At 36.4% G+C, this 17,878-nt stretch overlaps 1 protein-coding gene across 4 annotated transcripts in view; it reads left to right on the top strand.

The window, feature by feature from the left end:
• The window catches only part of LOC116174843 (mitogen-activated protein kinase kinase kinase 12-like), a 70,773-nt gene that overhangs the window by 28,948 nt on the left and 23,947 nt on the right, over nt 1–17,878 (top strand). For 2 of the 4 annotated variants that reach the window (XM_031492849.1, XM_031492850.1), the window contains exon 2: nt 483–635. The exons of 1 other annotated variant lie outside the window; for it this stretch is intronic. In XM_031492849.1, coding sequence (XP_031348709.1) covers nt 483–635 — 153 coding nt within the window. Of the gene's footprint in view, nt 1–482; nt 636–10,407; nt 10,683–17,878 lie in introns of those variants that run through there. One more of the 4 variants, XM_031492848.1, reaches the window with a different exon arrangement.

Here is a 17,878-nt window from a genome sequence, read left to right as displayed (position 1 = left end):
AAAACTTTATCTGTGATTTCCTCCTCGTATAACCATTGGAAACCTAACACATTGGAATTGAATGGCATATCATTGTGGAAAGTTATTTCTAATTCACACTTGCTGTGAATAAGTAGGTATAGGGAATGAGTAATGAGTATAATGAATCTTGGCTGCCGGGGCCGTTGCATTGAAAGCGCGTTATCACCTAGGTACCTACCCTATAATACGTTTTGACTTGACTCTTGAGGATAAAGATTATGTTCTAAAATTGCGACTTTAGGAGCCGATCTGGTAAACAGACGGCGAGACAGACGGCATAGCGCCGTCGAGTCGTTAACTGCCACTTACATAACCACGAATTCAACCGCACGTATTTACGTAATCTGCGAAAAAATTCCTCCAGTTTAACAATGTACTTTTGTTTGAGTGGATACAGTAGAATTTTGCATGTTATAAACATTATAGATTGAAGCATTAATTCGTTTTATTATCATTAACAGCATGCACACCCCTGACGGCACCCTCGAAAAGGGACAGGCGCCCCCGTATACTACAACACCAATCAACCTACAGCAGAGCTATTGTGACCAGATGCAGGTGTCGCATTTATTCTCTCTTCCGAATATGGACGAGAAGGGCAATTTCAGTACAAGGTACAACATTTTAATTTTATGTTTGTAGTCGTTTCATTTATGTGCAAATTTTATAAAATCGATGCGTTATTTTGACTCCGCTCGTTATTTACGAAGGGTTGCTTGATTATGTATTGTTTGCATGCGCCACCCTTTTAAATCACTCCGCCACGTGCCGAATGTCAAGAGGGGTGCAAACATGGAGCGTGGGGTTCCCAGGTAATGTGAACCCAAGCCCAAATGAAACTGTAGCGATTAATCCCCATTTCTGCACCAGTCCATTACAGAATTCATCAAGACACAATACTCACGACACTGACCCACCTCACCCATTTGTCCTGTGTGGGTTACTCCCTTTCGCCCACTATGATGAGTAACTTAAAATCAGAATTAAGGGAAGTAAGAGTTCGTAACTGAAATTCAATCATGTTTGTATAAAAAAAATGGATGTGGGGCAACCAGTCTGACAAACTTGCTGCGTTCGCTGCCTATACAGAATCCATCTAAATGTTCTCCTTTGAAGTTATTTTTTGGTAACATATATGGTGAAGATTCAAAAACCATGTTTTCCGCGACATTTTCGTACAAGAAATATACAGGGTGTTCATTTGGAAACTTCCCACCTCAGATTTATCGAAGACCACTAATTAAAGAGAAAACCGCCGAGACACGTCAAAAGATTCGTCAAGGGGGACAACTTTTTAACCAAAAACTACTTCTCCCCCTTTCACACTCTGCCCCCCCCCCTAGGGTCATTCCCTTAAAAATTTTAAATGACAAGTGGTATCGAGTAATAGCTTGTTTGAAAGGTCTTTCGAAGTCCTTTATTTTCACGTTTGATTTTTTCAACTCGGTCGATTCGTTTTCGAGAAAATTAGAAAAATTTTGGAAGTAGAATCTGAATCACTAAATTAATGTTCACAATTCCAAAATTGTCACAAAGGTAACTGACAGCAAATTAAATTCTGTCCAAATAAGGGAAAATTTGGTTTGTTTTTGCTGTCTATCTGAACAAATTAAGATTAAGAGTAAATAAATTAAGTAAAGGACTTCGAAAGACCTTTCATTTCAAACAAGCTTTCACTCGATACCACTTGACATTTACAATTTTTAAGGGAATGACCCTGGGGGACAGAGTGTGAAAGGGAGTAAAGTAGTTTTTGGTTAAAAAGTTGTCCCCCTTGACAAATATTTTGACCTGTCTCGGCGTTTTTTCCTTTAATCAGTGGTTTTCGATAATTCCGTGGTGGGAAATTGTCAAATGAACACCCCGAGAACACCCTGTATATGACCAATGATTAATGAACCTATTTAAACAACTATGTGCAGTAGGTCAGTGGCGAATAGAGTCTAGGTGGCAAAAAATAGGGGCGACAAATTTGTTCCGATTGGAAAATTTACAAATCTTTTTATTTCGATAGTAATATCATAGTATAATTATATTATATTATGGTAATATCTCTTGATTCATGTAACTGAAGTTAACTTGGGATTCGGATTCGGATTCGCAAATATTAAAGTTGAGCAGCTAAGTTATACCCTTGGTTATACCAAATTATGAATTTTAAAAAAAGGTGTGAAATGTACTAACATACGCCGAACGACTAAAGTTAAACTTCTTTTGTGTTAAAAGAAATCACTACGTCAATTTTCAAAATTTCAATCAAAGGTAACTTGATTGACTACCAAGTTTTTTTTATCGTATCAAATGTAGGATGTTATTACCTTTTTAACAATATAAGCATGTCGATATTTATCTTTTACATATTTTTTGTAATTCGACAATTTCTAATAATTCACAGTGTTTTTCGATTTCCAAAGCCTCTCAGTAATTAATAGGCCGTTAAAAATTATAAACAATTGAATTTATAAAAAATTTACTCCAAATAAAATAAAACAAAAACTTAAAAAAATCAAAATAGAAAGTTTAAATAAAAATAAGAGAAAAATGATTCAATAAATGTTCAAGACCACACCTCCCAGGGAATTGTTGATTCAGCTATTCTTTAATGTTTACTTATAGCAAAATGAGGTAGCACACCACACCATCGTGCTGAAACCATATTTCTTTTTTTTTGCCTTTGCCAACCCAACCCACTATACATTTACAAATATCCATGCCCGAACCCGGATTCGAACCGGGGACCTTCGCACCACAGTCCAGCTTTAACTGAACTGCGCCACGCGAGCTTCTACGATGTGCACCAGAACATTTTGAAGAAGAGCAAAAAAAGAGTACTAAAAAATTTAAAGGAAAGAGCACCGTTTAAAATATGTTATTCAAATTCCATTTTTCTAACACAACAATCAACAACAGAATTGTAAATGCTAATAAACTAAACTGACAGATGTTATTTCATTTTATTTTCATTTTATTACCTAAAAACTAAAAACTGTAAAGTCACGGCCTTCTAAGTTTTATGATAACTGCGATATCCAATTTTTACTGGACATCTACTTTTTGAAAAAACGACGAATTGCGGCTAAACTACTCATTTTTGATATCATGTGTAATACATAGTCACACTAAAATTGACCAAAGAATCGAAATATGTAATAATATACAGGGGTCCATTAAAAAAATGCAACTTTGATATAAATCACCCTGTATATCAATTGCAATTTCGGTGAAAATATTGTTAGGTTGTAGCCTTAAGGGCCCTTCAATATTCCCCCACAATGAATTTTAAATATGCGCGTTAATAAATCCACAATCGTCCACCCACACACTAATGCCCCACCTTGTATTTGGAGGAAATCTCTTGTGGTGGAAACGTGCCTTACATGTACCGCTGGCATCTAATTGGTAAAATTAAATTGAAGAAATAATTTAGGTAAAAGTTATTAGCTATATCCCAATCTGTTACAAGCATAATTGAAGAAGTTATAATTTACCCCAATTCTATTCTATCCATAAGGGGAGATAATAACAAAAAATGATTTATGATTAAATTATCATAAAAAATTCGATATCTCGGTCATGGTATTGAATAAGCATTACTCCAAGTATCATAATATCAACTTAAATCGTTAATTTTTTGCTATTTGCGAAATTTTCAATTAACTAAGAAATTAGATCCATCACTAGTAGGCGGGAGGCACTTTGTCACCTGAAGGCCCAACCTTCAATTTTCTTTTGTTTGAAAAGTGATTTTAAAAAACTGTTCGACAATTGTTTCTTAACTCATCGAGTATATGTACACAATAAATTTCGAGGAATTATCTCCATTTTCGGTGTCTGGCCTTTTTTCGAATTCTCAAAACCTAATTTCAGTTTAGTGATTTTCATGTTCAAAAACCTCCAGATACCGAATTTCGTCGAAAGCAGAATTTTTTCGCACCTCCATTTACGGGTGCGTTCTTTCGTGGTAGGATTTTGAAAAATGTTTTGCAACATCGGAAAGGGCATGCCCGAAAACCTATTCAAAGACGTGCCACCAGTCTTTCTAACTCTTATGGTTGCTGAGAAAAAAGTTAAAGAAGAAATGCAAATTTCACCACTTTTGTGGGGGTGGCAAACGAAACAGGTTGGACCCTCGGTTTAAGTGGAAAAAGTGCTTGTTTTAATCCAATTTTTTTATATACTTACCTATACCTATGTAACACCCTGTATATATGATTCATTAACCTATTGATGAGTTTAATGGTCTCGCTTTTTTTCAAATTTGTAATAGATTCTCAAGACAGCAGTACCTAACTATAGAGTAGTTCTTTACTTACCTAAATCTGTAGCACCGAATTTTTGTGGTAACATTTTGCTGCGTATTTTCTCTGTCGCCCAATCTGCAAATTGAGATAATGAAAGAAATTATCTTAATTCTCTGAATCACTGCGATTGTTATTGACTAATGAGATATTTTATTCGTGCAACTCACCGCGCGAAAGTTTTTCATTTATTAACAGATATATGGGGATTTGGGATAATGCAAATTAGCCTGCACTTGGTCATGAAAATGATAGTAATAGATGACAAAATCATACTGGATAAGCTTTTGTTAATTTTCTTGGCATGATGAATGAATGCTCCGTTTCCTGTCTTAAAAACCCGGAGACTTACCTGTGTAGATGCTTGTTGAACGCAAGAAGGTTCATAGTCAATAACGCAACTTACATTGGCAATACAGCCTGAGACTGCTCGTTAATCTTTGTGCGCTACATATAGTTACGTTTACAGACAATCGAGAACCTTCCGCGATGTTTTCCGTAGTATGTGGGTAACTTTTGGAAGGGAATGATCCATTAACTATCCTGGCACCAGGACGGTTGGCATTAGTTTTACGTACCGTTACACTGTCCCCTATTTAAGGTTGATACGTTGCGTTTAATTTACTACAATGTTGATTTGGGACTATTCCGTTCATGTGGCATTCACGATGTTCGTTGCTCTTTTATTGCAAAATTCTGTTCGCGAAAAAAAAGCAATGAAGCATATTACTAACTATTGATCCCTAATGACCCACATAAAATCTTAGAAATCTTGATGCCATGTTGCTGCGGCCCGGCGGCGACGTTAGGCGCCAATAAATAATGCTTTGTGCAATGGGATGCAGTCACTACGCCACCGAAAACACCTTTACCTAGCTAACTGAATTATTAAAATTGTAATCATTATTTTCCCAAAGCACCCAGAATAAGTCGTGAACAAGAATAGAGAAATGTGACATGAGTACTCTATCTAGGTCGCACAATGAGTTCGAATACACACACAACTAAGTGATTGAAAATCACAAAACTATGCTGAAACACATAAAACAAACATAAAATAGAATCCCTGAAAGAAAGAAAGACGTATTGTTTTACAGTCAGGTGGTCAATAAAACATAAACAAAGAAATCCTTAAAATTACTTACACTTTTCTCTTATAAATCCATCTAATCTAGTCAAAACAGTGGTTTGCCATAACAGGCGCTCATAGCTCATACACAACTACTGATGGCTTTTATATTTTATGTTTTTCGACACACACACTGGATAACAAAACGAATTGGTCTGCTAAACACAATGACACTTTTCAGTGGCTGTTCAAACGGAAATCACTTTTAACTTTTATTAACAAAATAACCTCCTAGGTCTTGTTATCGGACAAACCACATTAAACTTTCCACTTCACTTCACTTACTTCTGCACAGATTATTCTAACAACCACAAGACGCGTCTTCAATTAACAAAAAACCGAGCACTCGTCAAAATTAGCGTACAGAGACATACACTCTCTTTTTTCCGACGCAAGGTCAACTGCATACGGCGAGACCGCCGCCTTTTTCTAACCACCTCTGCTAATGCATCAAACTCCTACTTCCGCCAATTTCAAAATACACCAATATAGAACGCTTGGGGTGTCCCCTATTTCATAATAAACATACCCGCAGAAGAATCGTGCACCTGCATCTTCGTAATCAGCGCCAAGCACAGCTGCGTCTTGAAATTCATTAACTTTCGCGATAAGTAACGTCCTTATCGCAAACTTGTCCAGATGTTTAATCTTTATCTAAGTTAAATAAATTAAAAATACAAGAAAACTCCAACACAAATCTACGTAATTACAAGACAATTCCAAAGGAAAAATTAACGCTAAGATACCAAATTAAACGTCACGAAATAAGTCTCTGTTTATTCGTAAATACAATTTTACACATATACAAGGTGGACCGTTAATATCTTCGGTATTATTTCAGCCGAATAACGTCCACCTGAGGTTGCTTGCACAACAATATACAGGGTGGAAATTTTGTGTAGAACACTGAATATACATATTTTCAAAACATCATTTTTTAAAAGATGTTTTTATGGTATCCAAATTTCTACGGAAGCGAATGTTCCTTAAATAATCTGAAGCCACACGTTAAACTTGGAAATAGACTGAGATGGCAGTACTCAAATTCGCAATAAAATAACAAAATAAAACTCTGACACGAAGGTAGCAAGTAAAAAATGAAGTTCGATAAGGAATTCTCACAAAATGGCGGTCGGAAGTCACGAAACTGATTACGACCATGTGGTAGCGATAGAACGAACGGATTACGCTTATTTCGCCCCCTGCATAATTCGAAACTGAATTATCTCCAGGCGTTCAATTAATCACTTCGCTCTCAGGTCATATAACATTTTCCGATCGAAGTAACTTCCGAAATATCTAGTGTTTATACACTGGTTCAATCGTGGAACACCCTATATACAAATCTACAATTGTCGCACCTCGTATACACCATATTAATTTACTGTAGGTACATAAAAAGCCTAGGTGAACCTTAAACAAGTTGCCGAAGTTTGCTATGTTTGATAACAACGATATCGAAAATGGGACAATGTACTTGAAATTTTTATCATGCACTACTTAGTCGCGCAAACTCTAAAATACATTAGTCGAATTTTTGGACTTTGAATAGGATATTAAATTTATATCCTCATACGCCAAGGATACTCTGTAACTCTCGAGAATCTAAGGTTGTAGTGCCTCTACTAAAAATCTCTAAAATTAAAACCATATTTTATCACAGTTTTTTGGACATGTTAAAATTTTGCCGTTTGAGATCATTTTAAGCAACTTTTAAAGAATAAAATTTTTGCCCCCTGTACGTTGACAATTTTCCGAAGTAACGGCTCGACGGATTTTGTTCAAATTTTGGATATGTATGTTATGCGCACGGAAACCAAAAATAACGGCTCGGATTTTTGAAAATAAATTTTGGAGGACCGCAACAGCATCGATTTTTTATTCAAAAATAACGTAGAATTTTTCTTGAAGTATTTTAAAGACCTTATCTTTCTGTGTACAACCTACAAAAATTGTGCTAGGTTATATTACAAAAAAACAGAAAAATTAGGTCAAAGTTAAAAAACTAAAATATTTTTTGTCGGCAAAACGTTGATTTGAATTTCATTAAAATTTTGCAAATGTACGTTAGGCATAACTGTGAAAAACGTTTTTAGCGCCGTGACGTCAAACAATCTTTTTGCCAATAGTAACCCACATTTCTATTTTTTACGGTGTTGGTAGCTACGGACGTCTTGCTAAGTTGATATAGTTGATGAAAAGTAATAAAAGATGGACCCTTGCATCTACTTACCTAGTGCTTAATTTGCCGCCTGTGTCACTGAGTTGATATCAGCGAGATAATACTAACAAACTTAAAACGAAAATTCGTAGTAAGGCCGTTTACTTTCTGGTGTTAAAACTTACTGCGTAAACATTGTATCTTTTTCGGATCGCTTTAAAGACAATGGTTAGAAGCGCCTTGAACAAAACCTAGTTAATAAAAACAAGTTAAAAATTGGTCAAAATTAATATCAACACAGCAGAACATTGGCTTATTATTCCTGCGTATAATCGCGATTTAGTTTCCTTGAAAGCGATCTATTTCCATATTTCTAAAGGATGCTTTCCAAGAGATATCTAAGTTATTTTAAATTTTTTGATCTGTATAAAGAAGTGGTCGGTTATTTTTAGGAATGCGCATAATATTGTTTGACATAATTTTAATATTCCTAAAGAAATCGACCACCCGTGCCTTGAACAAACTTTGTATTGTATTTATTGATATTAATAACATCTATACAAAGAATTTTGCTTATTTTGTTTCATTGATGGGAAAATTGGTGTTTTGCCAAGACTAGATCGGTGGAGGCGTAAGTTTTGGTGGCGGCGGCATTTAATGTGCGATAAGGGAAGCAAAAGCACATTGCGATTTGGTTTTAAATTCCGCGTGGATAGACACTCGAAGGGGTGGGGTGTGAATAGAAACGTGCAAGGCCCACTGTTACTGGTGGATTATTCGGATCCTTGCGAATGCGATCACCGAATGTTAAAATATGGCCGGGGGGATGCCCTTCTTCGAATAAGAGAATGGAGATATCGCTCCAGGATGAACTTAAAACGGCCGGGGGTAAATCTACAATGGTCGGCGAGGTTGGCCTGTGGTGCACTGAATGCAATGGTAGATCCAAGTGAAAGTTAGATAAGGTCGGAGACCAAATACAAGAGGGAATGAGCGAATTTACCCGAAAAAACACTACAACTCTTCGTGAGGCTGGGGAAACGGGTGGAAAAGGCTCAACGGCTGGCGACTATTCAAATACACTATAGCTTCACAACTTGGTCGAAATTCAGGAGATGCTTGCAAAGGTCAGCAAAGAAGAGACACAGACAGAGAACAGTAAGGCCATGAGCGGCCCTACAATGTGGTAGAACTGTAGAAATGCAAGGTCGCCATCCGGCTCTCTTTTTCCATTTCTTTTTCAACAACTCTGTGCATTAGTACGTACAACACCAAAAATACTGAGGGAACATCCTTTATATCAGGGGTGGCCAAGAGGTCGACCGCGAAGGTAATAAAGTAGTTCGCGGGCGATGAATGAACTGATTAGAAAAAGGTAAAAATATACAAAGGCAAGTCATATTTTTGCTAGAGCATTTGGTAGCACTGATTTTTGGGGATTCTGGGGATTATTTACGAAATAAGAACAGTTTGGTTTGTTTCATTTGAATTTGTATTCATTGTTTGTTTTTCCTTTAAGATTTGTTTGTAAATGCGTAATTCTTGTTTAAATATTCTCGCTTTGTAATTATTCAATTTAGATAAGGTGCTAGAAGTAACAGACATCTGGTCAAATTTGCGTGTTTTATAAAAGGTTACATCTGGTCGTTTGCGATAAGAATTTTATTATTAGACGAAATCTAAGTAGCGCAGGTGTTCTGGTGCTGATAATGAAGACGCAGGCGTTTCAAAGAATTGCGCGTTTCACGTTTGAAAATTCTTAAAGGCGTTTATTTTATGGTGGAAGTGGCGTTTCCTTAAATACTGAAGACAACAATAAAACGAAACTGCTAGTTTCGCGACGGTTGAAGACCGTGTACATTTGTTTACGCTAAATCCTCGAGCAGTCAGCCCTGTTTATTTTATTGATCCGATTACGGGAAAAGTTTTGTCAAGTTGAAAAAGCAAGCAGTTCTAGGGGATTTTAGTCCGGTGTTATTAACTTATTGTCCTGTACCGTCTTTCGTTACATCCCCTTCCTACGCTTGCAGGACTTATCATTTCAGACCAATTTTTATAGATAGAAAATAATAATTTCAAATAAATCAATCATTTAACGGCCCCTTAGTCTGCATTTTACATCGCCCCATCGGGCTATCGTTCCTCCTAACTGCTATCGCACTTTATAGAAAACACCTTCCTAGGGCCTCTTCGAATGTTTGGGCCCCTAACCTATGGATAACCGCGACTTTATCAGCAGCTAAGTACTCTTTTGGCAGTCCCACCACCTACGCATTTATTGTAGTAATGATTTTTCATTTCTTCTTTATTGCTAATCTGTTAAAGCGAAAACTAATCTGGACATTCGCTCTTCGATCCTTAACGACGAATCCATCAAAAATCGCCAAGGACTTTGAACCTCGTCCTAAAAACGGGCACGTGGTCTGAAGAAAACTTCTGTGGGCGAGGAAAGTCCAACGCCAACCACGTTTTCATTGTTAAATCTGCGTGCTCGAATGGGAGTATAAAATGAAATTAGACTCACAGATTTTTTAATTGCGCATACGTTCGAGATAGGTACCGTTCTCGTTGTGCAAAACAATTAATTTACTCTCTTATTCTTATATTAGTTTTTTGATGTCAAGGAACTTTGACGGTTAGGTACCTACATAAATGCGCTGTAATAACAATTTTGGCGTTACGAAATCTACGTGCAAGTCGTATTTATAAACAGAAGCAACCATCTGCTGCTGTCGTTCGTTATCTCAATACGAATGTACCTTGTGACCACCGATAAGGACGAACGGGGAACAACGACTGCCGCTCAGTTTTCGATGGTATTTTGGGTTCGTAAGTAGTTCGTTCGGTGCGGTGATATCAAAATGCGATAAGTACGAACAGTGATGACATTTAAATGGAAATTAAAGGCGCAACATCTGACTGACAATATTAAAAACAACATTAAACGTACTCTCATTGTGTTCAGCCTGAAGACCGTCAACATGGTCATTGTTACGCTGCAGGATGTGAAAGAGAAACAAAAACAATACCAGAAGCAGTTCGTCGTCGAAAATTACGATCAGAACAACAAGAGGTTAGAATTTTATATTCTACGGCTTGTCTAAAGGTCACTGTGTTGCTATCTACACTGGCCTGGCCGATTTAGGGCTACAGATAACGGAAATTTTCAATTTTGTCCTCTGACGTTAAAGGAATTTCGTTATCTATTTTCCTTTGTAGTTGCCTTGGGACCGACTGCAACCCGCGATTGGTGAACCAATTCGGTTTATCGGATTTGCAAGAAAACCAGTTTTGTGGAGGATCATTAAACCGGATGTTGTTAGCGTTATTTAAATATTAATTAAGATGCTTAAGCAAGTATTTACGGTCCGGGCTTGTTGTCCCCAAAACGTTTTTCTTTGCTGCTACTTTTTCTCATGCTATAAATTACGTCGCGAATTACGCGTTATCGGGTTGCTCGTTTCCTCCGCTCAGCTGCCCTACATTTCTTAAGTGTAGGCTGGAGGGCAATTTTTTGTTTTCTGAGAAATTTGTTGGTTATCCCAAGCTCGGAGTGGAGTCGGGGTTCTGCCCTCCTTCCGCCCTCACCTACTAACACAACCATTTTTATGAAATTCGGTTTTCAAAAAACCAAAAAAATATCTCTTGTCCGTCCTCCGCCCCTTTTCATCTACTTTCTGTACTTTTGTGGATTTATTATAGCAATGCTTGAATGTACATAGGTATAGTGTACTTTTTTAGGGAACAATTTCGAAAGAACAAATCCTCGACCTTTACGGAAATTAGATTTTGCGCTCATCCTGTACGTCCGTCGGCGCGTTCGTTGTCTAACTAAAGAAGCAAGGGCATCTTATCAAAAGGCTCGTTAGGGAAAAGGGGCGCTTATTTAATTAGGTAGAATATAACTTTACGTTTTATGACCGTGGGCCCATTCTCATATTAGCAGCAACTAGCGAACAAGTTCAAATTGGGTGCCATACTCTACCAGTACCTAGGATATCTTGACGCTGTTTATACTATTAGAACTAAAATGCTGTGGTCACCATGGCTGTAATAGAAGGTTATCTAGAAAACAAATAATTAGAGTTTATAATCAAACCCCGAGGGGAATATCACTGTAGAATGTTGGTGTCCACTACTACCATTTTGTAGAATTTTCTAGAATTGTTTAGAATTTTTTTATAAATTTCTAGAATTTATTTAGAATTTTCTAGATTTTTTGTAAAACTTCTCAGAATTTTTAGAATTTTTTCATAGCGCACATGCACACAATTATTATAATTTTATACAATTTTTAGAATTTCTATTAGAATTTTAGTGTACACAAAACTTGAGGTGGTTTACCCCGACGGGAAAATCACTAGCATTTTGGTGTACACTACTACCATTTTGTAGATAATTTAGAATTTTCTAGAATTTTTGTAGAATTGTTTTCCGAACGCACCACAATTATTTTATACAATTTTTAGGGGTTTTTAGAATTCCTTTTAGAATTTGTTTGTAGACGATATTTGAAGGGCAACTACCACCCGCTAAAAAATTTTTTTAATGATAATTCGCATTTATTACGACCTGGCGAGGGATAACCAATTTTCTTTTCATCCCCTGAAAAGGTCGCTAAATGAATGCCAACTCTTTGGGTAGTATTTCAGTTAGTACTAAAGGTGGATGTTAAATTCGGTATTTTTTGTACTTACATTAGGGAGGGGATTTCATCCCCTAGAGTTTTTTGGTATAGTACTAAGGATAATTTTTAAACCTTTTTTCGCGGGTGTTAAATGAATTTTCTCTTAAGTTGCGGATTCCTCCCTCTTGGTCGGCCGCTAAATGAATGCCAGAGGTCCATAAAGATAGCAAGCAACATTTCATAAATAAAATAAAATAAATAAATAAATGATACATAAGAGAAAAATAACTCGGACACATGCGATTAACACACTGTTTCGGATACCCCATTTGCTCTGCTAAATTGGATTAAATTTGGATCGATATCGATCATTAAGTAAAAAAGCGAAAAAAAAGTTACCAATTTTTCCCTTAACACGCGCATTTCCATGTTATTCGACTTGCAACGGAAAAGTTATTGTGGACGCAAACCCCCAAAGAAATACCCTTCAAAATACCGTTTCGGATAGGATATTTTCGTATGTTATACTGAATTAAATTTCCATATCCGGGTGGCATATTGCAAATGTATCAGAAATGCGTAAAATGGTTCAGAAATGTTTACAAAATGTGTAGGATATTTTGGAAATATGTATGTGCAAATGTTTAGGAATCTTAGGAATACTTCAATAAACATTCTGCTGTGTGCAATGGCAAACGGTCACTAAGCCCGCGAATCAACCTTTAAATTTAGGATTTTAAAATTGTACACTTAAATTTTTTTTATTTTTGTTTATATAATTTTATTTCGCGACACTTCCAAAGAATTAACTACACAAATTTTAATTAACACCTGACATAATCCTTGGGGCGCGACTAGAAAAATCTGACATGAAAACTCTATCTGGGTCGCACTTTGGGTTCTATTAAACGCAGTTAAGAATTGACAAAGATAAGAATTGATGCCGCAAAACAATAAAGAAAATAATTGCAACATGGAAGAATGAAAGGTATTTAGAGCCTGTTTTTACACATGCCACGCACGCAGGCGTTCGGCAGACAATTAAATAAAGAAATGTGAATTACTTAAGTTTTTCCAGAATCCAATAAATCTAGTAGTAACAATTTGGTGATATTCAGGCGAACTTAGAACCGACACAAACACACTCTGGCAGCGTCAGGAACTTCACTTCTTTTTTTATGAAACTGGATCTCGATAACAAAAAAAGTGGATTGTTGAATTAGATGATGTGGCTTTTCGGACGGTAGAACACTTGTACAATTAGCGACAATCCTTGTTGAAATGCTTCGCTATACAACAACTGTGTGGTTTACTCCGAGGTTTACTCATCCTCGAACTACTACTTTTTCCGATAACGGACAAATCGCTTTAAAAATGTATCGCGATTTTTTACTAACTCCGAGACTAACTCACTTTACGACGTTATAACTTAAGTCTCTCAATACATATACTTAACTTCATCTACACAACTGTATTATTGACGTCTCCAGCTAAACAAATAGGGCTGACTGCCCAACATAACGGCGTAACAAATATCACGCACTCAGACCGTCACCAAATAAAACAAGCATAAATTGTGCACATCTCCTGTGCATTTTTTTAAACCGAAGCAGCTTAGTAGATGTTGGGAATAAGGTAGTAGCATGCATGCTATATTTATCGATGCTTATTGGTAGAATATGGGGAGGGGGATCTTTACACATAAATATTTGAAGTCCGCCTGGCATACATTCAAGATCTACGCATTTTCCCTCCGACATTTTCGAGATGTTCACAATTCTGTTTTTACATCGCCAGTTGTAGATGTGTCTCGTCTAGACCCTCTTGCCACCCCTTGATAGTATCCTCCTCCGATACTCCGTTCTGCAGATATTTGCATTGAAAGTTTTGACATCACCAGTACATTTATCTCGTCCAGACAATTCATTTTGTCTTTGTGAGTACTCCCCTCCCACAAATGTTTTCGAGATATTCGGTCTTTCCTTCACCAATGAATATATATCTTCCAGACGTCCTAATCGCTTTTGTGAGTATCCTCCTCCAACAATCCGCTGTTGAAATAGAAGAAATAGAAGAAATTATAACCGATCGCGATAAGGGGTTGAGGAGGAAAAGGTAGAAATTGATTCCTTTCGCTGAGATTAGAGTACCATGAAGGATAAAACCAGCTCCCTCCTCCCCGAACCCCCTATTTTGGTAATGGGTAAGAAAGAACAGCGGTAGTTGGTAGAAAACAGTTCCTTTTGTTGAGACCTTTAATTAGAATACCATGAAAGATAAAATCAATCCCCCCCCCTCCCTTCCCTCTACCCGTTGCCCACTGATCTCGCACGGGAAAGTAGTTTGTAGAAACCAATTTATTTCGATGAGACCTTTCATTAGAATACATACCATGAAGGTTAGAACGTGTGTTCGCCCCTTTCCCCCTCATTTTTAATAATTAAATTTCGCATGACAATTAAACTTCTTATCGTAAACGACCAGATAACATTTTTTATAAATCACTCAAAATTCTCCATGTGTCTTACTTCTAGCACCGTATCTAAATTGAACAATTTACAAAAGTGACAAAATTAAAACGAACAAATTACGCATCGAGACAAATTTCTTAAAGGAAAAACAAATACTGAAATACAAATTCAAACGAAACCATCACACCGAGGATCACACTGCGTTTATCGTAAAAAACCCACTAGAGATACTTTAAAAATTGCGACATTTCACATATGGGGTGACCCAACCTTATTGAAGGTGTTCAAACCAAAATAACGTCTGCGTGACGTAGTTTACACAACAATACATTTAAGGAATTCCTTCAGATTGCTTAGAAAATGCTTTAGAAATAGTAGGACGGAAATTTTTCACACTTCAACATTTTCAAAACGTGTAGGCATTTTGGAAATTTTTTTAAAAAATGTAACCAAAATCGTCCAGACATTTTACGTTTAACTTTAACATATGTTGGAAATGTGTAAACAATTTGGAAATGTCTGGGAAATATTGGGATCGTTTCATAAAAATTGGATATCTGTGCGAAATTATAGAAATTTTGGAAATATTCGAAAATGTTTAAGAAGTGTTGGAAATTTAAGGGATATGTTTCAGAAATGTGTCTCAAGTGCGCAAATGTGTAGGAAATTTAGGAAATAACGTTTGTAGTACATTTTGGAAATGTTTTCTAAACCGTTCCCCTATGAAAATACGCGAAAAAACCAAATGGGATATATCCGAAATTGCATGTATTTTTTAGCGGTTTTTTGCATGAAAATTTCAGCGTATATTTATTTGCGTGAATTCCGTCCGTCCGTTGGAGATCTCAGCACTCGGTATTGTAACGTAAATTTAATTACGTTATTTATTACAACTAAGTAACAATAAATTTGTAACCACCTCTTGAAATTGATTAATTTATAACCGTAAAAATTTTATTTATCACTCACGAGTACGCAATTTATAACAGCGCGAACTAATTATTACTTCCGCGTCGAAATTGGAACTAAACTAATCAATCGCTAGTGTGGCGGCTTTTTCATTACTTGCTTATCATTTATAGGGTTACATAGTTACAAACTCCCTTTTTTCGTATTTGTAAAGATTGTCTATGTACCTATAGGAAAAAGTGTTTGTAAAGTAGTTATAAGGCGCTGAACAAATCTGTTTTTTATTATATGGCACTGAGTACTGTCACATTATTAGGGACCTTAATTTCCAAAAATAGCTTTACATTATTATTATTAAGCAGGTCATTTGACATTCTGGGAAATGATTACCACAAACTATCCTATATTTCACGTTTGTCTATATTTTGCTTCTGCTGGCGTAGATAAGTACAGTTGGGAATGCTAAAAATATCACCGGACCTTGCGGTCTAGCCTCGGTTGTAGCCTTGGCTCAGTATTTTAAACTTATCAAAGGATGTACCGACACCCATATAATAAAGAGACATCTACAGACTACAACTCGTCATTGCTCTCAATTTTGAGGATGAAACTTTTATACCACTTTTGAGTCGCGTTTAAATTTGTCCCATCGTTCTCTTTGAGTAGAGTTTTGAGTCTTATATGTTTTCAAGTTTACGCGCTGGAAATAGTGCTTGTGGAAAAATTTCATTGCATACTTCTCTTCTGTTATGGCATTGAATAAAAAATAGTGTTTTTATTCAATGGTTATGGCCATTCTCCATTCCAACAAAGTACGAGACTATGACCTACTCTGGGACCAACCCAAAACGGTAGTCGTGCGTTATAGGCATATATTTTATCGTTTCTTATCGACTAATGTGGATTAGATTTCCACTTAGCAATGTGATATGTTTTTCAGCATTGACCTTTTGAAATACAACACTGTTGTATTTAAACTAAACAAATGGGTTCGTGTTGCTCAGGTAAGTGAAGTGTTAATGAATTTATTATCTAATTAGAGCATAAAATTGTATTTTGTTTGTCGTTCATTGATAATCTGTTATTTTATTTTATGACCGGTTTTGTCAGAATTGTCGCAATTACCGACTAAATAATGTAATTTTGAACTACCAATTTACTAATTAGGTACTATTGAAATGCGAGGCTACAACAATTATCAATTCCTGAAATTGCTGAAAAGTACTCGTCTCCGAAAGATTCGCCCTTGAAAAATTCGCCGAATAGTCACTGCGCGGAAGATTTGGCTAAAACAACTAATCTTCGCAATTGTCGGTCCCAAGAAAACTCACCTAGGCGTATTTTCTCAAAAAAGGCCCGCCCTCTAAAAATATACCGGCAGTATCTTTGCCATATTGTTTTGCACTTAAGTAACATCCCTATCATCTACGCCAGCAGCAGTGATTTATAACATTTTTATCTCGGCGGCGAATTTTGGAGAGAGAATTTACCGGGGTGAATCTTCCTACTTTGTTTCTAGCATAAAGTCGGTTGATACCTATATAGAGGAAAATTAGAATCCCGACCGAAATTTTTCCATACAACGATTTCCACATCACATGGTCATTGAAAATTCATTTATGGGACATCCAAAACTTTTTTGGAATTTCGAAATCTAGGAAACCAAGATTTTAATATGCATATTTAAAATTTCACAAATGGTAGCCCCACTAAAAAATCTTCGTCGTAAACTAGTTCTACAGTTTTTAAAATATTTACCAATTTAAACACAAAAGTGTCTTCCTTTAAGGTTTTCATTTTTCCAAAATGATAATGTTTACTCTTACAGTCACGGTAATGGATTGAACACACAACTATAAAAAGAAGTACGTTATTTTACTGGTTTATCGGTATAGAAATTTTCTGCGCCTCCGGTTCAATTACAGAACAGTTTTACGAACGTGTGTCCTGAAGGGCATCACTCTGGGAACTCATTGAACGAAAAGATCTGGTACTTCTTTGAATTGGTATTTGCATTTGCATTTTTTTTCGCTATGGCACTAAAACGTCGTTTATTGAAATAACTAACCTCCACTTGAACAGTTCGAATTCGCTCGATACGCGTATGGATTGATTTCGAGATCGATTTACACTCGTATCGTCCCTTAGTGGCGTGCACACTCTTTTCTTAATTTGACTCAAAATATTCACGATCTCTTATGGACCTCGATGAACAATTCTAGCACCATCGTAACTTGGCGCTTCCGCGGCACTAAACACGAA

This window comes from Photinus pyralis, unplaced genomic scaffold (assembly GCF_008802855.1).
Source record: "Photinus pyralis isolate 1611_PpyrPB1 unplaced genomic scaffold, Ppyr1.3 Ppyr1.4_LG6, whole genome shotgun sequence".
Classification (NCBI taxonomy): Eukaryota; Metazoa; Arthropoda; class Insecta; order Coleoptera; family Lampyridae; genus Photinus; species Photinus pyralis.
The sequence above is the reverse complement of the archived record's forward strand: the minus strand, read 5'-3'. Positions and strand labels throughout refer to the sequence as shown.